Source organism: Synchiropus splendidus, chromosome 17 (assembly GCF_027744825.2).
Source record: "Synchiropus splendidus isolate RoL2022-P1 chromosome 17, RoL_Sspl_1.0, whole genome shotgun sequence".
Classification (NCBI taxonomy): domain Eukaryota; kingdom Metazoa; phylum Chordata; class Actinopteri; order Syngnathiformes; family Callionymidae; genus Synchiropus; species Synchiropus splendidus.
This window is the reverse complement of record NC_071350.1, coordinates 8,254,618-8,277,964: the sequence shown is the minus strand read 5'-3', so window position 1 is coordinate 8,277,964 and position 23,347 is coordinate 8,254,618. Positions and strand designations below refer to the sequence as shown.

General features: G+C 42.8%; 1 protein-coding gene across 2 annotated transcripts; it reads left to right on the top strand.

Moving 5' to 3' along the window:
- Window positions 1-21,135, top strand: mtmr4 (myotubularin related protein 4). 2 transcript variants are annotated; one of them, XM_053846997.1, is made up of 19 exons: window positions 1-4,325; window positions 8,772-8,861; window positions 11,415-11,531; window positions 12,317-12,346; window positions 12,743-12,825; window positions 13,298-13,464; window positions 13,707-13,803; window positions 14,300-14,413; window positions 14,481-14,677; window positions 15,114-15,242; window positions 15,540-15,651; window positions 16,070-16,265; window positions 16,600-16,785; window positions 17,032-17,202; window positions 17,422-17,576; window positions 17,651-19,019; window positions 19,253-19,363; window positions 19,490-19,578; window positions 19,735-21,135. In XM_053846997.1, exons 1-19 carry the CDS (start codon window positions 4,281-4,283, stop codon window positions 19,910-19,912), a joined length of 3,636 nt encoding a protein of 1,211 aa, XP_053702972.1. In that variant the 5' UTR covers window positions 1-4,280; the 3' UTR covers window positions 19,913-21,135. The 2 variants fall into 2 exon arrangements, with proteins under 2 accessions (XP_053702972.1, XP_053702973.1); XM_053846998.1 differs by lacking the exon at window positions 12,317-12,346 and having other exon boundaries at window positions 4-4,325; window positions 19,735-21,129.
- The last annotated feature ends 2,212 nt before the right edge of the window (window positions 21,136-23,347 follow it).

Below are 23,347 nucleotides of genomic sequence, written 5' to 3'. Positions count from 1 at the left end.
CTAGTACAGATTTGCCTCATGTGGGATACTTGGAATTTTAAACATTTAAATATTATTATTGAGGTTTCCTGAAGCTCTGTGGAGCGTCATACATCAGGAACTGACTCAAGCCAAACTGCACAATCCATGTGAAGCATCTTTGGTTCAAAATCAATAGATCTTCTCTCTTGCGTGGTTTCACAGATTATTGTGCTGTTGAATATAAAAACGCTGTCTTGCAGGTAGCAGCGTTGCTGTCTTTGATGTGCCAATTTCCATGTGTATCAAAAACATTTCCTTTTAAGAATTGCAAGAGAGTTTTGTTATTTAGAACTATAGTTTTATCTGCAGCTTTAGTTGTCATTGCACAATGATGCAATTCTGAGGTTGAGGAGAGTTAAAATGCACAGTGGATGTCAGTCACGACAATGCAGGTGTCCAATGTGCTATATTTTTAATGCTGTGTGAAATGTAGTGAAGCAAAAAGGGAGCGTTATAAATACATCACGTATGTCTTAATCTCTCTTTACCGTGGGTTTTCAACTTTGAGGCCAATGCGGTTCTTCTGATCATACATCAATCACTTGCCCAAAGGGAATCCACTATGGCGATGAAAGGCAAATGAAAAGAGATTGGGCTGTTCATAAATCTCCGCTTTGCTTGCTTTTTAATGTACTAACCAAGCTCTGCAATTACTTCCTGTCTCCACTGCTGGTGAGTATGATGTTGGATCCTGGAGCGTCCACTAAATGTTGATGCAAATGGCTCAGTTTACTCTGATTCATTGTGTAATGTGTCATTCATGAACAGAATGGCCTGTTGTTTTGAAAGCCACTGGTAAACAATTCCTTTTTTTCTCCATATGAGCAGTTTTGTAAAGAGTCGATAATGGCCAATAAGACCGCTGTTTAATATTTAAAAAAAAAAAAAAAAAAAAAAAAAAAAAAAAAAGTCTGAAGTCCAAAGTGCTGGTCAACTGAGTCCAGAGAAAGCAAGTGTGGCAGGCTGCCCTGCGGTTTGTGATTTTTATTGAACTGACAATTATGCCCTGGGGTTACTTGATGCCAGGCCTGACGCTCGTATAATGGGCCAAACCAGGCATATATAATGTCAAATGCAAACCTCAGCTAGTCTTGGGCTTAAACTCCCTCTCAGTGATTTTATCATATCGACGTTTTTGTTTGTGAAACTTGAGGCACTGCTTTTGATGGACAAGAAAACGGCGAGAAGTTAATCAGTTTTTAAAAAAACGAATCGCTGCGTGTCCGGAAATGATTAGCGCAGTGGAGCCGCTGTCCTTTCTCAGGTGGGATTGGTTGGTAGGCTAGTGTTACTGCGTTGTGTTCCACAGGTAATATGATCCGTATAATCCGATCTTGTGAAGCAGAGTTTAATTGCCTCCCAGCCTGCTGTCTTTCTCCTTCAAACAATTTAAAAGTGTTCCGTTCATGTTGTTGTCCGCTCGTGCTGTTGCTTCGTGAGCAAGATGAGCGTGGAAACCAGGACAGTGGTGTTACTTTACACTTGTCTCTTCTCTAATGCTTTGCTCAGCTACAATAAATGGTTTTTCTGTTGCTCATGATGTCATCCTATTGGTGACATTTGCCCTATTTGACCCTCAATACCACCAGTGTTCCCCATGGGGGATTTCCAAATATTATGTGAATGCGTTTACAATTACACTGCATTATGGATGCAGTAAGCTTGAGACACAGCTATATTTACTTGTACCCTGGCTGAGTGTATTCACTTCTGTCACTATCGAAAATGTAAACGAGTTTTCATTTAAAAAATGTTTAAATGCATAACTTCAAATGTGTTGCCATTGTCTCTTTAGTTTTGAGTGCGCACCAACATTTGGACTGACACTCTTTGGTGCCTCCATGCCCTCCTTTCCTAAAATAACACAAAGACCAAAGAGGCCAAGTTGGGTGATCACTCTTGCAGGGGAGCACACTTGGAATACTGTGTCACTGTTTTATTCAAATGCACTTGTTCAATATCTGAATACGGGACATTGTTAAACTTCTTGGTTAAAGGTATATTTAGCTTCTTCATGACATGGTGTCTTCCAGCCCTTTTAGTTACATATTTAATTTTTTTTCAAATTAGATAAAATGTCCCCTCGTTCCATTTTCAACAAGCACTGCCACTCTAACTTAGACAAGTTGAACAGTTCCAGTTTTTGGGATTCTCATGTGTGCGCAGCCTTCCTCAATAGAGGATTTTCAGTGACCCCTCAAATTGTTTTGTCATGGTGTGATCACCATGCCTGTGATGAGTATAACTGTTTGGCAGTAAAAATGTTGTGCTCAACACAGCTACTCTCATTTCTGAAATGATGTTTTACTGGATCCTAATTTGATCAACCTCTGATACGCGTTTATCAAATAATAAACCAAAGTTCGATTGAGGCAGTTTCCTCTGTGGCTTTAGTATGATAAGGGTTGATCATTCATTCTCTCTTATCTGCAGCTGAAAGTATGTATCACATCACTTGGAACAGTTGACATGTAATAACTTGTTCCACCTGCCTGGGACTTATGGGGAATAGTTTTATTAATCTGACTCTGTATTGGTTGTTACAGTGGTTGTTTGTCATCTTCATCCACCCCTGTTCTGATATTGTAACTGCTCTGAACATGTCAGCCGATTTCCATACTAGGAAGAAACGCTGTCTTCAACATCATGGCATCCTGTGAGGTCTGTTTTAGTCAATGTCATGGGGTTTTTAAAATGCTGGGAATTTGTGTGACTCATGAATTGTGAATTTGACTGCACTTGAAGTATGACTACTTTGTTGATAACAGCATGTAACGCTCATCTACGCAGTCTACCATTTGTGGTAATGTGTTGTGGTTTTTAATGCAAGTTGGCAGATTTTTTTTTATTTATGTGTCAACTTGAATATGTGAATTTGACCACATCATAAAGTTAAACCTTCAACAAAAAGCTTAAAACGTAAACGTCCTAAAAATCTGCCCCTCCATTTAAAAACCCCCAAATGATGTACTTTATACAAAAAAATCATCTTGTTGCAAGGTCAAAGTAAATTGAGTCTTATTAACAGCGGAAGAGTGTTATGTTTAGGATTAAATGGACTACAAATGGCTTCCTTTTCTGTTTTTGAATTAAATCTTTTTATATTAATTCATTAAAAACATGACCGAATAAGTCTTTTTGACAGTGGTATTGATCGTGGCTTGTGAATGCTACACAATCTTATGTAATCTGGGGGCTTTGGTTGTGGCAAGTGCTGAAGAGTACGATGGTGATTTAGGGAGAGTGACTTGCCTCCAGTTGAGGACATGTGTCAATGTATGCACCATTCATTGGGAACTAATAATTCAGTTTCCTATATTCTCTGCAGTAGTGTATTTCACTGGGAGATGCAGACGGCTGAGGAGAGTTTTTGTCTAGAATGCTGTGTCACTGGAAATGTCCGCATAGACTCTCGCTCTCCTCACCGCCCTCCCTCTTCTGTCCCCCTGCTGCCACGCATTTGTGTCCACTTAGATGAGATGCTTCTGATGCAATACTTTGATGATCATCATTCTGCTCGCTCTGCTGATGTCTTTGTTGCGGATGTGAACATGAGCGGCTGTCTTGCTGCTGTCTATTTATCCACCCCTCCATCCATCGTCAGATGGTGCAGGCATGGCAGCTGGAGTATCCTCCGGTTGCCGGCGGTACTCTGTGTGCTTTATCGCCTGGTTGCTGAGGGAAAGGCATATTTATGAAGAGATGTCGGTGAAGGGTGAACAAGTGGGGGAGGAGTAGGAGACTGGAGGGAGACTCGGGGAGAAATGTGAGCATGTGAATGTGAGAGATGCTCATGTGGAGGGTGGAGCTTAACGGACAGTTCCCTATGGTTTGCTCTGTCTCCTCCTCTCTCAGTTTTCCCTCATACCACTTGCTATAGTACATCTGCAGACTGCTTTTTTTTGTTCTTTTAGCTTTCAGAATTGGTCGGGCATTCTAATTTTCAGAGAAGGATTATCTTCAGTGTGGTGCAACAGGATTTTTTTTTTTCCATTCACCATAGTGCTCTCTTTTCCTTCAGTGAGAGCATGAAGGGGGTGTGGTGGTTCCCTGAGCTTGCACTAACTGGGTCCTGTAATTCTTAAGAGGGAGGCTGGTGAAATTAAGGCAGTGGACTGGTGGCTAGCTGGATTTTCAGCGGAAGAACGGAGGAGAGTCTTTTGTGAGGGAAGAATGGTAATGCCGGCTCCTCGTGCTTCAGTCGTGCTGCTGCTTCATAGGCTGCGTGCCATTTGTGCTCAGCCCCGCCTCACCTCGACATGAGCCTTGCAGGAAAAGTGTCCTGCTCCATGCTCAACTGCTTTGTAAGTCAACATGCTCTTCTGCAGAGTTATAGTCGATTTGAATGTGCTTGTCTGCTGTCATTACTAGCTGGTGTTTGGTTGTACCTATAGGTGAGGGGGGGGGGGGGATATAGTGGGGCTCGCTGTGTGGTACACGTGAGTGCTGCAGTTAAGTAATTGCAAAGACGTCTAATATGAATAAGTGTATCGGTGATGTTTCATCTACCAGGTGGTGGAAATCTATTTTTGTGGTTGCAATCACTCAACTGCGATGTACTGTATGCATTGTGATTGGCAGTTGAAAGTGAGGGCCATTTCTGAGTGTGGACGTGTGGCTACTATAGCCGTATCAGAGCGGTGTGGTGAATCCACTGCAGTGGAGCAGCTGCATCGAGGGTTTGTTTGGGATGTCCTGAGAATCGAGGGCACATATCAGGTGTCCCTGCGTAGAGTGATGAAAGGGTTGACCTTCATCTACGGTATATTTGTCCTTACTGTTCCTCGTATATATTGAAATGAGATGATGAATTTCAAGTGTACTGCTCGTAACTATGGATTTTCACTTTGTACAAAAGTCAGTGAGATCTATCTACATAGCTTTAGAGAAGAGCTTGTAGTAAATTGTGATAATTGACTGGTCTGGTGAAAAATCAATCAATATTTGTTCATTTTCTGTATTGCGTATTGAACAGTTTGATTGTAGTCAGTCACGTGCAAGAAAAACGGGCCACATTTCACAGGATGAAGTCACATTTCACTCAGTCTGTGCAAGTCGCTGTTTTCATAGCAGCGCGGGAGTCCCATGTGGCCCACAGGCAACCTTCAAGTCACCCAGACGCACCAGACAGTTACAAAATCCTTAAACAGTAAATGCAGTAGTCTGTAGACAGTTTAACTTCATATTTGTGCCAGTCCCTCATTATTTGACAGTCTTGTGTCTGCAAATGGCAAGGCTAATTGTTGTGTCCAATATGGTCTTTTTTTTGTCTGCCTGACATTGCAAAATAGCAGCCTTGACAATTAGGCATTCTCTTCTGAAACTGCTGTGTTATTGGGAAGGGACTTGTGTACAATGCCTTTGCCATTGACTCTTCTGTCAGTACCCCGTCTCCCTGTTTCTGGAAGATCTGTTGTACTAAAATAAAATCATTTGGGACACTGAAATATTAATATCGACTGGGAAGGGCTGGGCAGCAGAAGCGGTACCGGTGAAGAGCATTCATACTTCACCATGCCTGTTCGTGACCCAGTTAAAATAACCTTTCTTTAATTAGTTTGGGGTTGGCTTTTCCATTCACCCGGTTTATGACTGCGTTTTATTAAAAATGTGGTATTCATAACTGTAAATGATATATCAAATGTGTATTTGGACTGGATCCGGAACAGGTGACCGTGATCTTTTACCCTGCTCAGAGTACCTTATTGTATAATTTGGTGACATGGTGCTGCTAGTTACGTTGGCCTCAGATACTCAAAAGACTGCCTCTCAGAATGAGGTTGTTGTATCCATGGCAACCAGACACTTGCTCATGAGTCTTGTTTCTCTCCATTTTTAATAACGATTTAATAAGGTTATAGATTTGTCCTTCGTGCTGCAATCTTTGACTTGTTGAGAAGCGCTGTGATGACATGTTTGTATCCGAGTGCATTGATGCCTGTAATCTCGAAGTCATTCATTATCTTTTGTTGGCCGAAGTTTGGGCAGAAATGGTATGCAGCAGTGACTAAGCAAAAAAACCTGCTTCACTTACAAACTGCAGCCAGTCTCAGCTAACTTGTAATGACACGCTAGCATAGTAATAACATCACTGAGTTGTACAACCTTATAAGCCTTTTTGAACAATCCACTTGTATTAGTGATTTTTAAATCACCAGTCTGCAAGGGACTGGTCCGAAATTGCCTTGCTAAAGCGCATAGCTGTCTGTGTTAAAGTGCAGTCACATCAATATTCAGATCAAATGTCCAAGTTGATAACAGCAGCCCTGGAGTTTTTTCGTGGTGAGTGATGGCATAAGATTCATGGTCAATAAATAAGCCTTACAGTTATTTTGCTGTTACAATCTTTGTCTCACAGGAGAAAAGTCTTTCAGGACTACGTATCATGCATTTTAAGTGTATCAGTTTTGGAAGGCAAAGTGCAAAATCAGATGGCGTTTTTCTTTTAACTTAATCCAATCCAACCGTGTCATAATACCGTTGGGATTTGGAAATCCAATTTTCTCATGTATCTTGAAACCTTCTGCAATGATAGCATGCGGCCATGTGTTAAATTCCATCCGACTTAAAGTTGGCCGCCATGTTGCTGAAATACAGAACCGTGTTCATGTTGCGGTGTGCCAGTTTAACTACGTGATAGACCTGATCAGTCTCAGCAGGCACATGGTATTACTGAAACTCTCTTTGCATCGCTGAATCAAAGTCGGACATTTGATGAGGTCTTCTACTTTTGACCAACATTCTGCTCGAACACAGCCTGTGGACTTGTTATGAAAGTTTATTTCTAGTATGGCAATGCTAGTGTTCCTACAGCGACTTGATACTCTGTTGTGCTATTGATAACGTGTTACAGCACTGCAGATGTTCTCTGCATGTGTCATAGTCCTAGAGCTTTGGCTCATTAAACCTGATATGGTGGCCACAGTTGTTCCTTATGGTACATTATAGCCTGCAATATAATACATCAATAGTATTTCCATAAATCCTGACGCATGACTGAATTCTCGAGGGCAGCACTGAACCAAATTATTTATATGCAGGCATTGTCATGTTTTTTTCTCCTTTTAATACATTTATTATAACGTGTTTCGTTCAGACTGGTGTGTGTAGACACAGTACAATTATTATTAAATGCTCACCTTGACTGCAAGAAAAATACACAGTCCCTGCATATAACAATGCCTATATTCCTATGTTGGCGATCCTTGCAGATTTTTTTTTTTTTTTTTTTTATAAAGATCTACCCACCATCTAATCCACTAATTGTACTTTTTGTGCAGTATTGTCAATACCTTTCAAGTGAGCTCTAAAGCTCACAGATTGCTGGCTTCTAAAGTGCAATGTCAGGACGGCTTCATTATAGAATTGGTTGTTTGGTGCCAAGCTTTTCTCAGACGTGACCTGCATAGTTGTAGAAAAATTGTAGAATATTCTCACACTCTGAAACTTGTCATCTTCAACTAATTCTGTTGGTGTTGCCAGTCTTTGATGGACCTCCTGATGTTCCACTGACTGACCTTTTTTTTTTTTTTTTTCTAGAAATTTCATGCTATAGTATGTAGGATATTTTTTTCCCCATAATACTTCAATAAAATTAAATATTGATGATTTTCGGGCTAATTTATCTTGTTTTAGCTGTTCTTTTCATTTGTTCTTTCATTTTAAATATTTTTGCAGCCAAAAAAAAAACATGCTGTCTGGTGAAAGAACAGAAGTGAAAGATAACATAAAAGTGAATATAATAAATGGACGAGAAAAAAAATCTTGGCTGATTAAAAACAAAAAAAATATATTGGTTTTGTAATATATATATTTATTGTTTGGACGCCCATAATTATCTTTTTTGTTTAGCATTAGTTTGTCAAAATGTAATTTGGTTATCAGTAAATTATTAGCTGAAGATGACTTATTACAGTATGTTTGACGTCACCTTGCTCAGCACTGACAAGTGCAGTGTACATGTGTGAATTTGTTAGTTCTTTTGTTTTTCTTAAGTCAGCACTGCTTTTTCATTTGATTATTTATGTGCCAGCCAGTGAGCAGACTTGAGGCCCCTTTCGCTATCATTGTTTTGCAGTGGTGTTTTTGAAAATGGCCGTAACTGAGCACTCTTTGTGGTGAGTTGCAAAAGTCCCATTTTACCCTTTAATAATTTTTAAATATTTATGAGAGAGACTGAGGACAGTTTAATCTTATCTTTAGTGATGGCCAACGCGGTGTTTTGTAAAGTATGACACTTCAACGAGTACACATTTCACTGCTTTTTAGCACAGTGTTCTGTGAAAGATCTTTGCTTATTAGTCTGAAAATGCCATCACAATGGTTTGTTTGAACAGGAGGAACCATCCCAAAAAACGATATGAAATTGGCCAACTGTGCCAAATGCGTCAGTGAGCTGACTTTATCTCTGTTTGCTCAACTTGAAAGCACCGCTTCAAGTCGTGGCTGGTGACTGCACAAAATGTACAATATCCCCATAAACTCAGTATCCAGTTATGTATATAATGTTTTTGAAAGTGGTTTCACCTTTTCAACTGTCACATTTGATGTTTAAAATTAGAATAAAACGAAGAGTTGCCTACGTACAGTATATCTGATCATTGTGCAGGAACATTGGGACATATTCCAGCTGCCATGTGACTGGTAGCAAAGTCTAGCTTGTTAATATCAGTTTTTTTTCCAAATGCAACACTGGAAATGTTTGTATTGGATAACTGTAGCTTCACATGTCATTCTTCTGTGTGCCCCAGGGTGAAGAGGGCCCTCCCAGTCTGGAGTACATCAAGGCCAAGGATCTGTTCCCCCAAAAAGAGCTGGTGAAGGAGGATGAAAGTCTTCAGGTAACAATGATTACCACACATCAGCTGAAGTGGTGACACAGATGTCAAGGCTATTAGAATTAAAATCATCGTGACTGTGGCTGACATCTGGTGGATAAAACTCTTGAGACTCTTCTCTAAGAATGGAACATCTGTCTTTCATTGCTGAGCTAGGCCAGGTTCTCACTATATATTTTTTTTATGCACCATTTCTGATGCTATGATAGACTGACCTATATCACAGACATGTGCTGTACCAGCTAGTTATTTGGTCCCAGTGGTGCAACTAAGGGGTCTTGACCGTCTTTTGCAGATGTGATTTGTGGAAATCATTGGACCAACAAACTTTATAACAAAACTCATGTGGCACCGGAAAGTATTTTTTAAAAATCCCATTACCTGGTGGGGATTCATCAACATATCCACTGGCCCATTTGAATGAAAGTTTATATGCGTTTTGGTTAAAGTGTTCTCCTGGTCTTACAAGCTCCACTGACACAAACTCCTTGAGCTCCCTCGAGTCTGTTTAACCACGTCACAAATGTGCCAGCAGCTGGTTTTTACACAGGTGCCGTCTTGGCGTGTTCCTGTCCTAGTTTTGGTTTGTTTTTTTTTATGTCTTCCTGCAGGCAAATTACAAACATACCCAGAGTGCTACACCCTTATTTTTCCCCCACTCTGTGTATCTACAAATCTCATATCATGCCTGTGCACGTATGCAAGCAACAGCACACACAAACATGGTTGCCAGGATTTTTCTGCTGGCTGGCGGCTTTAAGCGGAAGTCACGACTCACAAGTCTGATTGTTATTCATGGGGCTTTCAGCTCATACGCAGCTTCTCGCGCCCTCATTTAAAATAAATTTTGCTGCTGAAGGCTTTAGAGAGGAAACGTGACACAGTGTCTTCTTCTGCAGTTGCTCGCTGTGACTCGTGTACCTACTTTTGGAGCTTGGCTTGTGCAGCACGTTAACTCTCTGACACACTTAGCTGAGGGTGTCAGGTTTTCTAACACCTCTGTCTGTAGCTGCACTACGTCTCTTTAAGACGTTCATCTTAAGATATTTGTTTGAGTTGGAATCGTGCAAGTCTGTTTCTAACCGCTGTCAGGTATAATATTGATCTTTTTTTGAAGCTTTGACCTCCAAAAATATTTTCTCTTGGCCTCTGTTGATGCCCTCACTGGGTGCTTTGTGATCCATTTACCCAGTTAAGCTTAGTACTTACCATCCTTCAATGCATGCACAAACTCATGAACATGTTTCCAGCTCGAGATGAGCAGCAGCAGCTGTTGTGATGAATGTCAGGGTTTTATATTTACTTCATCAGCTCATTCGGCCGGTCACCATGAAGTCTTAAAAGTTCATTTAGATCTGGATTAAATAAATATCAAGTGCTTGGTTTAAACTATGTTACTGTTAAAAGTAGGTCTGATTTCTGACTTCTTACTATAATCTGCCATCTGCCTTGCTGCATGTCCTCTTTTCACATGCATCAGTGGCTCCTGATATGCGTGACTCAGCACTGATGCTAATGCATGATGAGGTAATGTTTTCACGATGCAGAGCTGATGCCTTTAACTGGGACTTGACATCTATTTGCAGATGTTAAGATAAAATTCTTGGAGTTATTTGTTTGTTGCACTTTTTTTAGGTTGATTACACCAGTGTAACCACTGATGGACAATCTTGTTGCACTAATGTGTTAGTGGTAATGTCATGCAGTTGAAGAAAGAATGGCATCTGGAAATATATCAGCTCCCTGCATTTACTATAATTTAGTAAATGTAGCATCAGACTAAGGCATACGTTGCCCATAAACTTGTACAAACAAGCTTGTGCTTCATAATTTCAGTGGTTATTTTCAGTACAGACTTGGCCGACCATTTTTTTGGGGAGAAACAAGTCTCAGAAATCCGCTCACACGTTTGCTGACTGCAGTTTTAACTTTTAGGAAAGTTGCAGTGGATGAAATCGCGCGCTACACAACGTACACAAGCCCCTCTTCATCTTGTACTGAAAGCTATTATTTGCTTGGAAGTTGTTTGAATGAATTACTGTTGTAAATAAGAATTAAAATGGACACAGAGGAGTCAGCATTGGTGCAGGCATCTCTCTTACCACTGCTCTCCGTGCTCATTCATGCCTACAAATATGTCCTCTGTGCCCACAAAGCTCTACTGTAAAACTAATTGGATGGCCACACATGCAGACTCCCTCCCTTATCCATGATTTATAGATGAGTGCAATCTCTCAACGTGCTTTAGAATTGTTTTACCGGCTACACTGGACAGGGGGATGTCTGTGATTCAACAGGTATTATGCCATAAGCAACAATCTGAGCCCTCATCTGAAATAATTCCTACAGCATAACAACAAAATATCTGTTTTTCCGGTATTTTATGACTTTGAATTACTGTTTTTGTTCCAATATACGACTATCTATTTGTAAAGAGCAGGACGTCCTTATTGTTGTATGTGGGTTCATACATTGATAGTAACGTTTCCGGAAGACACAATAGAAGCTGGGCATATCTGCTTTTTGACTTTTTTGTCTTGTTTTGTGTCCTTCCAGGTGCCATTCCCAGTTCTTCAGGGGGAAGGAGTGGAATATCTCGGTCGTGCAGATGAAGCCATCATTGCCATATCTAACTACAGACTCCATATCAAGTTCAAGGACTCTGTTATCAACGTAGGTGTTGCTGGATTTAAGATTAAAATGGTGGTTATTCGAATGTCAGAGGTTTAACTTGTTTCCACTAATTAAGCCTAGCCACTGAAAAGCCTTGTACTGTTTACATGAAATACCCATTTTTCTTAGCCATAATTGGCTCATGAAAATGCAACAATTCCAAACGAAATGCCTACAACGGTGCTTAGTTATGTACGACATTCTTTTGAGTGTAGTGTAAGCGGTCATAGTTTTTATTTGGCAACTGGGCACTGGCTCCAGCTGGCACTGGTGTTTTCCAGCCCATTCCCACTGACGCCATGCATTGTGTAAACACAAATAGACCAATGTCTGCTCTAGCTGCAACATTCCTCCTTCTCCCTAAATCCTTGGCATTTTTTAATATTTCCTGCATTTGGAAAAAAACTGAAAGCTGTGAACTCGGATGCAAAGTCATTCTAGTCTGACTTCTGCAGTACTGAAGATTGCCGCCGTGCCAGAACCTCTCCCCCACACTCCTCATCGTCATACCTTTTTGCTGTTTTGTTGTCCTTTGCCCCCGCAGTGTTTGTCTTTCCATGATTTCAACGTCATGTTGGCTACCGCTGACACACTGTATGATCAGTTACCCATCTCTAGACCTCTTTGATGTTTTCCTTCCCTTTAACGCTTCATTTTGTGTTGTGTCCTAAAGTTTATGGTTTAATAGTTTTTCCATTTCCTCCTGTCTCGTTGTGTTTCCCCTTCCTTCCCTCGCACCTTTCCCTCTTTCTCTCCGTGTGATCCATGGTGTCACTGTGTTTTAGACCTACCCAGGTGTGGACAATGAAATATCTGTGAGTACCATGTGATTACAATCCCAACCCTCTGCCACAGTCTAGACGGCTTTATTTAGCTACCAGCGTGATTACAGAGCAAGACAAAGTGCACTATGCATCATCATTTTAATCACAATGTTGGTCGTTATTATGACTTTCTTACCATGCCTGCTTCTTGTGTTGCAATTTTCAGACTGACCTTGGTACAGTATCCTTATTATCGACCTCCAATGATAGTCTATGCATTTTATTTTGGTGTTCATGGAGTTTCTTATCCAAACTCTGAAGTTGAGATAAATATTCCATTAGCATGGTCTTTTTAATTTTTTTTAATGAAGTAGTATTTTGATTTATATGCTGCATTATCTGTGGACCCTTTGGTTCATCACACATGCTCTCTGTCTCCCCCTACAGGTGCCACTCAGGCTGATAGAGGGCGTTGAGAGCAGGGATATGTTCCAGCTGCACATCATCTGCAAGGATTCCAAAGTTGTCAGGTAAGAATAGCGCTACAAATACAGGTTATGATTTAAATAGAGCTGGCTGGTAATGCGTGTCTACATTCATCGATAGTCTCTGCTATATTGGATACATGTCAAAGATTTAAAAGATGATCAACATTTTAGATGGCCTTTATTCTTCTGTAACATATCTAAACAAACTTGAGGTTTTGGTAATGTGTGTAATTTCTTCACTCACATGTGAGCTGAATTTGTGTGGCTCTTTAGGATAACAATGTTTCCTCATAAATAGTCAATGTATCAATGCAAAGATATGGATTACCAAACTGATATGTAGGAGTTCAATTAATGTTCTCTGAAGTCATTTCAAATTAATATTATACGTTCTCGGTCTATTTCATTATCTTCCGAGCAATCTTACTCATATTTTCTGGAACAAAGGAACTTTCATTGTACTTTTATTTTCTCTTGCTGTCATGTACATGATCTCTGTCACCTTCTAACACAGGTGCCATTTTGCAACATTCAAGCAGTGCCAGGAGTGGGTGAAGCGTCTGACTCGGGCCATTACGCACCCATCACGTCTCGAAGATCTGTTTGCTCTGGCTTATCATGCTTGGTGTCTGGGAGGGAGCGCTGACGATGAAGACCAGCACGTTCATCTCTGTCGCCCAGGTGGAGGACTTGTTTGTTGGTTGGAGCTTGAACATAGTTGAGCTTTTTATCTCACCTTTGAACAGTGTATCTCTCTGGTAGCCCGAAATTGCAGTTATTCATTCACTAGACCTTCCGTTTTTCAATGTTTGACTCTGCGGGTGTCGTAGTCCATTGTTCATCTTTAGTAAATGGCTCCTCTCTGACAGTTCAGCAAAAACCACAAACCTTTCCCCCCCATTAACTGTGTGTTCTGGTTGTAGGTGATCATGTACGGCAGAGGATGGAGCTAGAGGTCAAGAGGATGGGCTTTGACATGCAGAATGTGTGGAGAGTTTCTGATCTAAACTGCAACTACAAGTATGTAAAACCTGTGGATATTGTTTAGGATGTCATGAGAGATAGATGAGCTTTTATAAAGGCTGTGGGAAATGATCTCAAAACTTAATTTGATTAAATGCTTGCTTCTAACATGTCGTAAGATTAGACACCCCAAACAGGCACGACTTCAGTGATGAATATAACCGAAGTACCATCGTTGTAGTCTTAACAGACATGCAAAAGAGAGGTCTGTGCAGGTTGAAGACTCATAGGTCCTCAGGGCGACACAGACATTCAGGACACCTGGATAATTAAAAAACGGCAACCTGCTGAGACGCATGACTCAGCATAGTCTTCCACCTCCCTGCCTCATCTCTATTTCTCACTCACACATACACTCACAAGCCAGCATCTACCTTCCTCTGACTCTGAAATGAAAATGTGATCTTTTTGTGTGTATATTTGGCTAACATTGATGGCTGTGCTTGATGTTGGACTGTCTCTTATGCAATATAAATTATCTATCCACCCACAGACTTTGCTCCAGCTACCCACAGAAGCTCCTAGTTCCCATATGGATCACTGACAAGGAGCTTGAGAGTGTGTCGTCCTTCAGATCCTGGAAGAGAATCCCAGTTGTGGTCTACAGGTGCTTGTTGTTTTTGTTTTTGTTCATTTTCTTTTTTTATTTAATTAAATCCAACATTGAAATCCAGGCATCAGAAAAACGGGGCAGTCATTGCACGATGTAGTCAACCGGAGATCAGCTGGTGGGGCTGGAGGAACACTGATGACGAGTACCTCGTGACATCCATCGCCAAGGCCTGTCACATGGACACCAGCAAAGGTTCATGTGGTGCAGCGGCATGTCGGCAACGTGGCGAAGCCCAAGACTCGTCTGATAGTGACTTTGGTAACTTCTTTTGCCCTCATGCTTTGCTTATTACAACATGATCTAGGAATCTGTAAAATTCTCTCTAGTGAAGGCTCAAGTTTGACCTTGTTAAATTATGTGTCGTAGGAATTTTTGCACCGATCAGTCTTATTGATAATACTTGCAAAATGTTTCTATAATGACACATGATATTTTCAATTTTGATATCTGATTTGGTGGTGAAATTGATTTACAGTAAAACTTTTTTTTAATAAGAAGCAGCTGTTTTCAGATTCCAGCTAGTCCACATTGATCTTACACACACACACACACACACACACACACACACATATATCGTCATTGGATTGTCAATATAAGGTGCTCATAATCATGTCCGTTGGTTCCTTTTGGTTTAAAATGCTTGCTTTTTTTTGTAACCAGAAAATGATTGACTGTATTTTCAATCGGCTTCCAGACTCCTCTCTGACAGGTGGCTCAGGATGTGACGATAACTCTGTCCCACAAAAGCTGCTGATTTTGGATGCTCGCTCTTACACGGCTGCCGTGGCTAACAGAGCTAAAGGAGGTGGCTGCGAATGTGAAGGTAGGTGACAAAGTTTAGAAATTGTTGTGCAATATATATATAAAAAAAGTTGTCACTGCTACCTAAAAAATATATCTATTTTATTCATCACTAAAGAACACCTCTAATTTGCTTTGTATTTGATCACTCCATTTTTTTAAACTTCAAGTTTTAACAAAGGACCTACTTTGTTAACCCTCTTCTATGGAAGTGGAAAAACTATGAACACTGACGCATATCCACACACAACACACACAGTAATACCTGCCTAAATTGCTCGTGCTGTTCAGTTCATGGGCTGTGTTTGTATTTGCTCAGAGTACTACCCGAACTGTGAGGTGATGTTCATGGGAATGGCCAACATCCATGCCATCCGAAACAGCTTCCAGGCTCTGAGAACGGTCTGCAGTCAGATCCCCGACCCAGGAAAGTAAGTGGATCTGTTTGACCTTTTCCTCTGAGTGACTGGGCTCTCTGTTGTTGACGGTGGTGGCCTCACTGCTCGGTAAGGAAACACCCCACAGGAGATGTGATCACAGCTGCAGTTGAGCCAGAATCCTGCCAAGGTGCCCAGCTGCCTCTCAATACACATGGACATCTGATATGGATCAGTTTTTGTTTACTTCCCTGTTTACATGCAGTGGGTCAGACGTATGTGTTTTAGCATGTCTGTAACATGATAACATGTTATCTCAGCGACTGTGACATCATGGTTTTTCTGCTCTCAGGAGTGGGTCTGTCAGGAGGTGGTTCCTTCCTCCTGACAGACAACTCAACAGAGTAGAACATCAGATGACTTATCTCCATGACTTTATGGCCTCTGACTGCGATATCGTCTGCTTCTCTAGCTGGCTGTCTGCTCTGGAGAGCACCCGTTGGCTGCAGCACCTGTCTGTCATGCTGAAAGCCGCCACTCTCGTGTGCTCCGCCGTGGAACGAGAAGGTCGCCCTGTCCTCGTTCACTGTTCAGATGGATGGGACCGCACGCCACAGATTGTGGCCCTCGCCAAGATTCTTTTGGATCCTTACTACAGGACATTAGAGGTGAATCTAATTTTTTTTTTCTGTCCAAGCCCGGAGTTCAGTTTTCTTTCAAAGTATTCCATTTGTTATTGATGCAGATTTCATTTTTGAATTAGAATATATGCTTAATGCAAACTCAACTGAAGCATTCACTTATTACAGTCTGTCATTTTTGACAACCAGAAAACTTGGCCGATAATAAACAATACTGCTTTTACTGAGCTATTTGCGGTTTTACAGTCATCTCCAGATAAATCTAAGAGTGTTGTTCAGCTTCTGAAACAGTTTGCATTTCATGGAAATTGAGTTTCATATGAGATTCAAAGACAGCAACTCACTCTTCTTGCCATCTCAGGGCTTTCAGGTGCTTGTAGAGACAGAGTGGTTAGACTTTGGCCATAAGTTTGGGGACCGCTGTGGCCACCAGGAGAACACTGATGATGTGAGCGAGCAGTGCCCAGTTTTCCTGCAGTGGCTGGACTGTGTTCACCAGCTGCTCAAGCAGTTCCCCTGCCTGTTTGAGTTCAATGAGGCTTTTCTGGTGAGTGGAGAGACAAACATTCTGCTTCTTTGACCTTCAAGGTTTTGAAGTAATAACATCCTGTCAAGTTGTGGTTCACCATCGAACTAAGGATTGTTTCATGGCGGTTATGAGACTTAAACGGTTCTGTGTGAGGATGTTTCTTGGCTGGACCAGCCTCGTGAGGGAGTCCTATCTTATCTTGTTGGTGAGAATTTACATCTGTGCCTCTCGTAAACCCTGCCACCCTGTTTCGTCACCCTTCAGGTCAAACTAGTGCTGCACACCTACTCGTGTCTCTATGGGACGTTCCTCTGCAACAACGCACGTGAGCGGGAGGCGAGGAATATCTACAAGCGCACCTGCTCCGTCTGGTCCTTCCTACGCATGGGCAACAAGAACTTCCAAAATTTCCTCTACGTTCCTGGTCATGACATGGTACTTGCTGACACTACTCTCCTGTCCCAGTCAGTCACCACTATTTTGAAAGTCTTAATTTTAAAAAGTGGATCAGGTTTGTTTGTAGGATTAAGCTAAAAGCATTGGGTCCGTTGGGACAGGCTCGCTGTCGCCGTGCTAACCTGCAGTTCGTAGCATAAGTTGGCGTCATAACCGTGCATGTGCAGTGAAGTGATTCTACTGTGCTGGGCTTGGCAGATCCTGCAGCCTGTGTGTCACACTCGGGCCCTGCAGCTGTGGACGGCCGTCTACCTGCCCACCACCTCCCCCTGCACTGCAGTGGATGACTCCATGGACCTGTACCTGCCTCCAAATGTTTCCGGGGACGAACTCACCGCTCGCTCTTTAGACAGGTATTTTGTTGCTGTTCTCTCACTTGCTGTGGTGCCCTTCATTTTTTACCAAAACATTGCACTGTTTGCACCAGACTCCCAAAGACTCGCTCCATGGAGAACCTTGTGTCTGCGTTTGAGAACGGGATGCCCCTGACACGGACGTCCAGTGATCCCAACCTCAATAAGCTTTGCCAGGAGGGTCGCCCCATTCTGGAGAACTCTGGGGAGGTCAAACCCGCCAACGGTCTGGATGATGGAAAACTCACGGCGAGGGAGCCTTCTGAAACACCGGAGGAGGAGTCTGATCCAGACTGCTCTGTGGAGCCAGCCGAAGAGTCCTGTCTCACCACTCAGCCCTTGCCCTCCTTGCCTCTTCCACCTGTCACTTTCTGTGAGGACACAGCACTTTGCCACGCTCCCTGCACAGCTCCTGTGCTCCAGCAGGCTGTGCCACTAGTAGCCAACCTGCCACTGCCACCCCCTCCACCGGAAGCTGAGACCCACTGTAGGACTTCTGAAAGCACTTTGACCCCCTCTCATGGATCAGAGCCATGTTTACCGCTGCCCTGTAACGGCACTCAACCTGCTGCCCATTCCCTCTCCCCCAATCTGAGCCCCACGGACAGTCGGGAAAGTTGCCTTCCCCAGGATTACGACCAGAAGATGCCTCTGCCGCCCATGGAGGACTCCACCGAGACCATCACAGATGAGGGAGAACCCCCCCCAGTCCTGCCACCAGCTGACTGTGAAGGTGTGGTCCACAGTGAACTGAAAGACAAGGAGCAGGCTGAGCCTGAGCTGGAAGGGGAGGAGACAGGGTCAGATGTCAGAGAGAAAGGGCGCCTGACAGCTACAGCGCCGCCTGCTGACTTCATTCATGGACCGGCTCATCAGCTGATCTCCCAGAGCCAGATCTCCGACCTGGCCCTATTTGGCTCCCATTGGGAGCGCGTTCAGGGTCTGGTCCAGTCTGCATGCAACGGTGCGAGCCACTCCAGCGCCGCTCGGACATTTCAGTCAAGTGGCTTTCAGAGCCGCCGGCTAGCCTCCAAGCTGCTCCGCTCTCAGGGTCTTCCTGCTGGTAGCGGGGCGCAGTGCTGCCGCAGGGAGGCTCTCGGGTGCCCGACCAGCCCCCTTCAGCCTGCGTGGCTGGCTCGGGGCGCCAGTTACACGGCCCTCGGCAATTACTCACTAGCTGGCCATCCTTTTCTACCAGGGTCCTTCTATTCACCTTCAGCCTCCAGCTCCCCTCCCCCCACCCAGGCCCCCCCTTACTTGGATGATGATGGGCTGCCAGTGCCCATGGACGCGGTGCAACAGAGGCTGCGGCAGATCGAGGCCGGCTACAAACAGGAAGTGGAGGTGCTGCGGCAGCAGGTGCGTCGGCTGCAGATGAGGCTGGAGAGTAAACAGTTCAGCACCCCCCCATCAGAGCCGGACGTCGACTACGAGGACGACATTGTGAGTTGCCTTTGTTTGTTTAAGCTTGTCCTCTGAAGCGATTTGGCTGCGGCGACTCCCCAAGGAGCTGTAATGCCTTTTTAATGAAAGTGATTCATGTGGTTTCAGTCCATTCTTCTCCAGCATCAGACACAACACAGTGGAAAGACTCGAAGGAATTTCATGATGTGTCTGCTCGGTTTGTTTGGTGGCACGTTGTATCGGTGTAACTCTCCTCTTTATCGGTGTCGCAGACGTGTCTGCGGGAATCTGACAACAGCAACGACGAGGACTCTCTGTCCTCCCACAGCGAGGACCGTCTGTCGGAGGGCAGCTGGGACCGAGTGGAGAGCAAGGACACAGAGGTGAGAGCGCGTCTCGGCCTCGCCTCACCTCCAGCACCAGGGACCTCTTGCCCGCACACCCTCTTTAGTCACATGACTTGGGTCCACTCCACTCTGACAAAGGTGTGTTTGTGTGTGTGTGTGTAGGTCACGAGGTGGGTGCCCGACCACATGGCCTCCCACTGTTTCCACTGTGACTGTGAGTTCTGGATAGCAAAGAGACGTCACCACTGCAGGTGCGGCTTCACCTCCTGTAGATCTTCTTTCTTCCTCACTGGTTTCTCATGATGGGATCGCACAGACTTTTTATGTGTATTATACCGCCACCTGCTGGTTGGCAAAGGTTACTGATTCTTTTCGATGTTGATAGTCTTTTCTTCTCCACCGTTCAGGAACTGTGGCAATGTGTTCTGTAAAGACTGCTGCCACCTGAAGCTGCCCATTCCAGACCAGCAGCTCTACGACCCGGTTTTAGTCTGCAACACCTGCCATGATCTTCTCTTGGATTCACGCAATCGCGAGATCCGCAGCCAGCAGCTGAAGAAGGCCATCGCCACAGCTTCCAGTTGAGAGAAGCGCCTTTTACAGTGGCCAGTCCGGGATCTCCCGCGATGATCCCAGCGTCCTGTCGTCAGCCCGGCCTGCTGCTGGGGCCGCTGCGACTGTGTGAGTGAGAGGAAGACAAGGAGGGTTGCTCTGACCTTCCTGTGAGGCTGAGCGAGAGATGATTTGGCTGCAGCAGAAGAACACACCGCCTCCTGTTTCAAGACTGTGTGGAGCAGAGCGCCCCCTACAGCCACATCTCAATCGCGTCTACCCCAACCACACGCCGAACTCCTGCACCTCCTCCAGACAGTCTCGCACTTCAGAGGACAATCCACCTGGACGACTGGAGGCTTTCGACTTTAAAAGAAAAGAATTGCTGCTACAGTATTTAAAGTCTAATTTTGTATTCTTATTTTGTGCACTATTCAAATAGCTGTTGTGTATTTGAGGAAAAATTGAGACCAAACTTGAGTTAAAGGGAGAAATCTGCTGTTAACTTTGCCATCCCATGTTTTTTCTTGGAGCTTGAATGTACCGTCATGTGGAACTGGAGTGAGTTTGTGTTTCCGTGTTCATTGCTGCGATGTGTTTCCGACTGTACGTGCACTTGATGTGGTTTCGTCTCATCGCTGCTGCTCCCCAGCGACGCCACGTGGCGACTCGTCCACTTGGAGGGAATGGTGTGGGCTCAGTAGGTGGAGAGAAGCTCCTCGAGGGTTTCTGAGCAGGTGTGTTGAAGCTTGACAGTAAGATGGTTCTCTGATGCTGCTCAAGTCAGACTGTACAAAGTTTGAGCTGCTGGTTTCATTTCCCACCTTCTACTGCTTGTTCCTTAACAATAGTGCCATATTCAGTTGTGAGAAGGAGCGACCACCGGCTTTTAAAGATGACCTTTCGTTGCCTAACCACTCAGAGGACAGGATTACGAGATTAGCTCACTCAAATCGAGACACTAACATTTCAAAGGCAGGTGAGACGCTGCAGGATGATTTGAACTTCGTGGATGTCCAATGATCGGGTTGTTTGTGAAATCAAGAACTCAAAAGTGTAACATACCTAGTTATCAGATCTGTAGTGGAGCCTAAACCCCACAACTTACTCAATCATTGTTGTCCAGAAACGCACTGTAAAAGTAAAATGGACGGAAATAAAAGACTATATCAAGACTACTCGTGCAGCTGGTTTCATTTCTTCAGCTTCACTCAAGTTGTTATCAAAACTAGTGATCAGTAAATGGCACATCTTTAAAAAAAAAAGTAGTATTAATGTATTTTTTTGTTGCAATATACAGTAATGTAACTAGTTAAATAATATGATTGTGGAAAAAAAACATGGCATGAACTTAAATCTGACACAAAAACAGACCTTATGATAAATATTTGATATAAATGGCATGTGAGTGGCAGCTAGGAAACGTTACATCAATCACACACATTTTGAAAAATATTAATTTATACACTATTTTGGCACTTGATGAATTCAGGTAAAAAAGGAATCCAAAATATAAGGTCATTTTTAGGATTTTTTTTAAACTCACTATTGTGGTTTCCGTCACAGTATCTGACTACAAAATATGTTTGAAAAACTGTTAGATGCTCAGAAATATTTTCTTTTAAAAAGGAAGTGGCGGTGGGGAAAAGTGACATATTTGAGACATTACAATAAAAATGCTAATGTACTGCACCAGATAAGAGCAAGGGGCACTGTAATATGTACAGTATTCATCCAGCTCTTGTGAGTAGAGTCAAACTGAGTAGACTTATGTCTTCTGGGGTTTTCTGTTGTGACATTTAAACCGTACTGATGTTAATTATTGACTTTTTTAAATCGTATAATTCAAAGTAGTTTTCACTTCACTTTCACAGAAATTCACCTTTCAAAACAACTGAGACATTTCAATTTGTAATTCTTTAATGACTTCATGGTCTCCTCTTTTATGTTTCCATGTTTTAGTTTCAGTATTAGTTGACTAATTAATAATAATTAATAATTATAATTAACTAACTAATAATTATTGACATTTTTACATCAACTTAGTTTTTTACATTTTTTACACAATATTGGCCATATTTATTGCTATATCTTGGTTAAAAAAATCTGTCTACTACTTTGTTTTTTCATTATGATAATAACATAATAATTGCATGTTATTACTATTTTCCTTTTTTAGAGGACTTGTTTTCGTGAAGTATAATGTTTTTGTATTTATATTTATTTCCCCACTTATCAATTCATTTATATTGACATCCCTCAGCAGTACATAAATATTTAAAATTGCATTTTATCTTTTTACCGAAATATGTATTTATTTTATTCTTGTAAATGATTAGCAAATAACTATATTGAAAGAAGCTAACTTTCTGACGTATTTCTCTCGTTTTTGAAAATCATTTCATGACCCCTCAGGCCCGTTTATGATGTGGCCCCACTGGATATTTATTTGCGCCCCGTTGCTGCATTATGTAGAACGCGAATGATTGAAAGTGTCCGGCAGAGGTCGCTAATTCATCATCGACGTACTTCACTTTCTCCCTAAAACATCCCCGACCACAACTTCCTTCAAATGCGATAAAGAAAATGCATTGCCGCAAATGCTATGTAGAAAGTGCGGTTCGATTATTTACGCACTAGTTAATAATTCAGGGGGTCAAACGATGTTTGGAGAAGATTTTAAAAAGGTAAAAAAAAAGCGTCGACGTTGCTGCTAGTTGCTCGTTTATTAGCCACATTCCCAAAATGTAGATCGTATTACAGGCCGTTTCTGTTGTCGGGGCTCCATCTGGGAAAACCTCTGTAAACCAGGTCGCACTCGCAGAACCCCGCACGGATGGATGATTTAGATCTGGGGCTCTCAAAATCACACCAGGCGCCAAAAACGTTTTATTCTATAAATTTATCAATTTATTCTCAGTAAAATACACTGCTTTGTGTAAGAGAGTGTAAGTCGAGGCTCCCTTTCAGATATTAGCGGCTCATGTTGCACCTAGCGAAAGCGAGTTTCCATGTCTTTCACGAAATTCCCTTCAATCCGCATTTTAATTAATTAATTTATTTTTTGTACAGCAACAAACAGTTGAATGGCAATGGCCACGGTTACCGGCAGAGCAGCTTGACTATAAGGCTTGGGCCAAGACAATACTATGATTTTCCGAGCCGTGTCGAGCGATTTTTATTATTTTTATTTTCAATTTTGAGGCTGAAAACTCACGGCTGAGTGAGTCGGTTCTGAAGGCGCAGTAACAGCAGATAAGCAGCAGCTTCAGTGATAAGAACTATCAGCCGCTTTGAATGAGACATTTGACCTGCAGATGTCCGACAACAGGGGGTCAGTTCCTCGGCAGGTGAGGAGGGGGGGGGCTGCATTCACCTGTGGATCAATGGCCGAGCGTGATCGATCGCCCGAGACGTTCAGCTGAGCATCAATCATCGCCTATCACCGGGACGTGTGCGCGAGTCCCC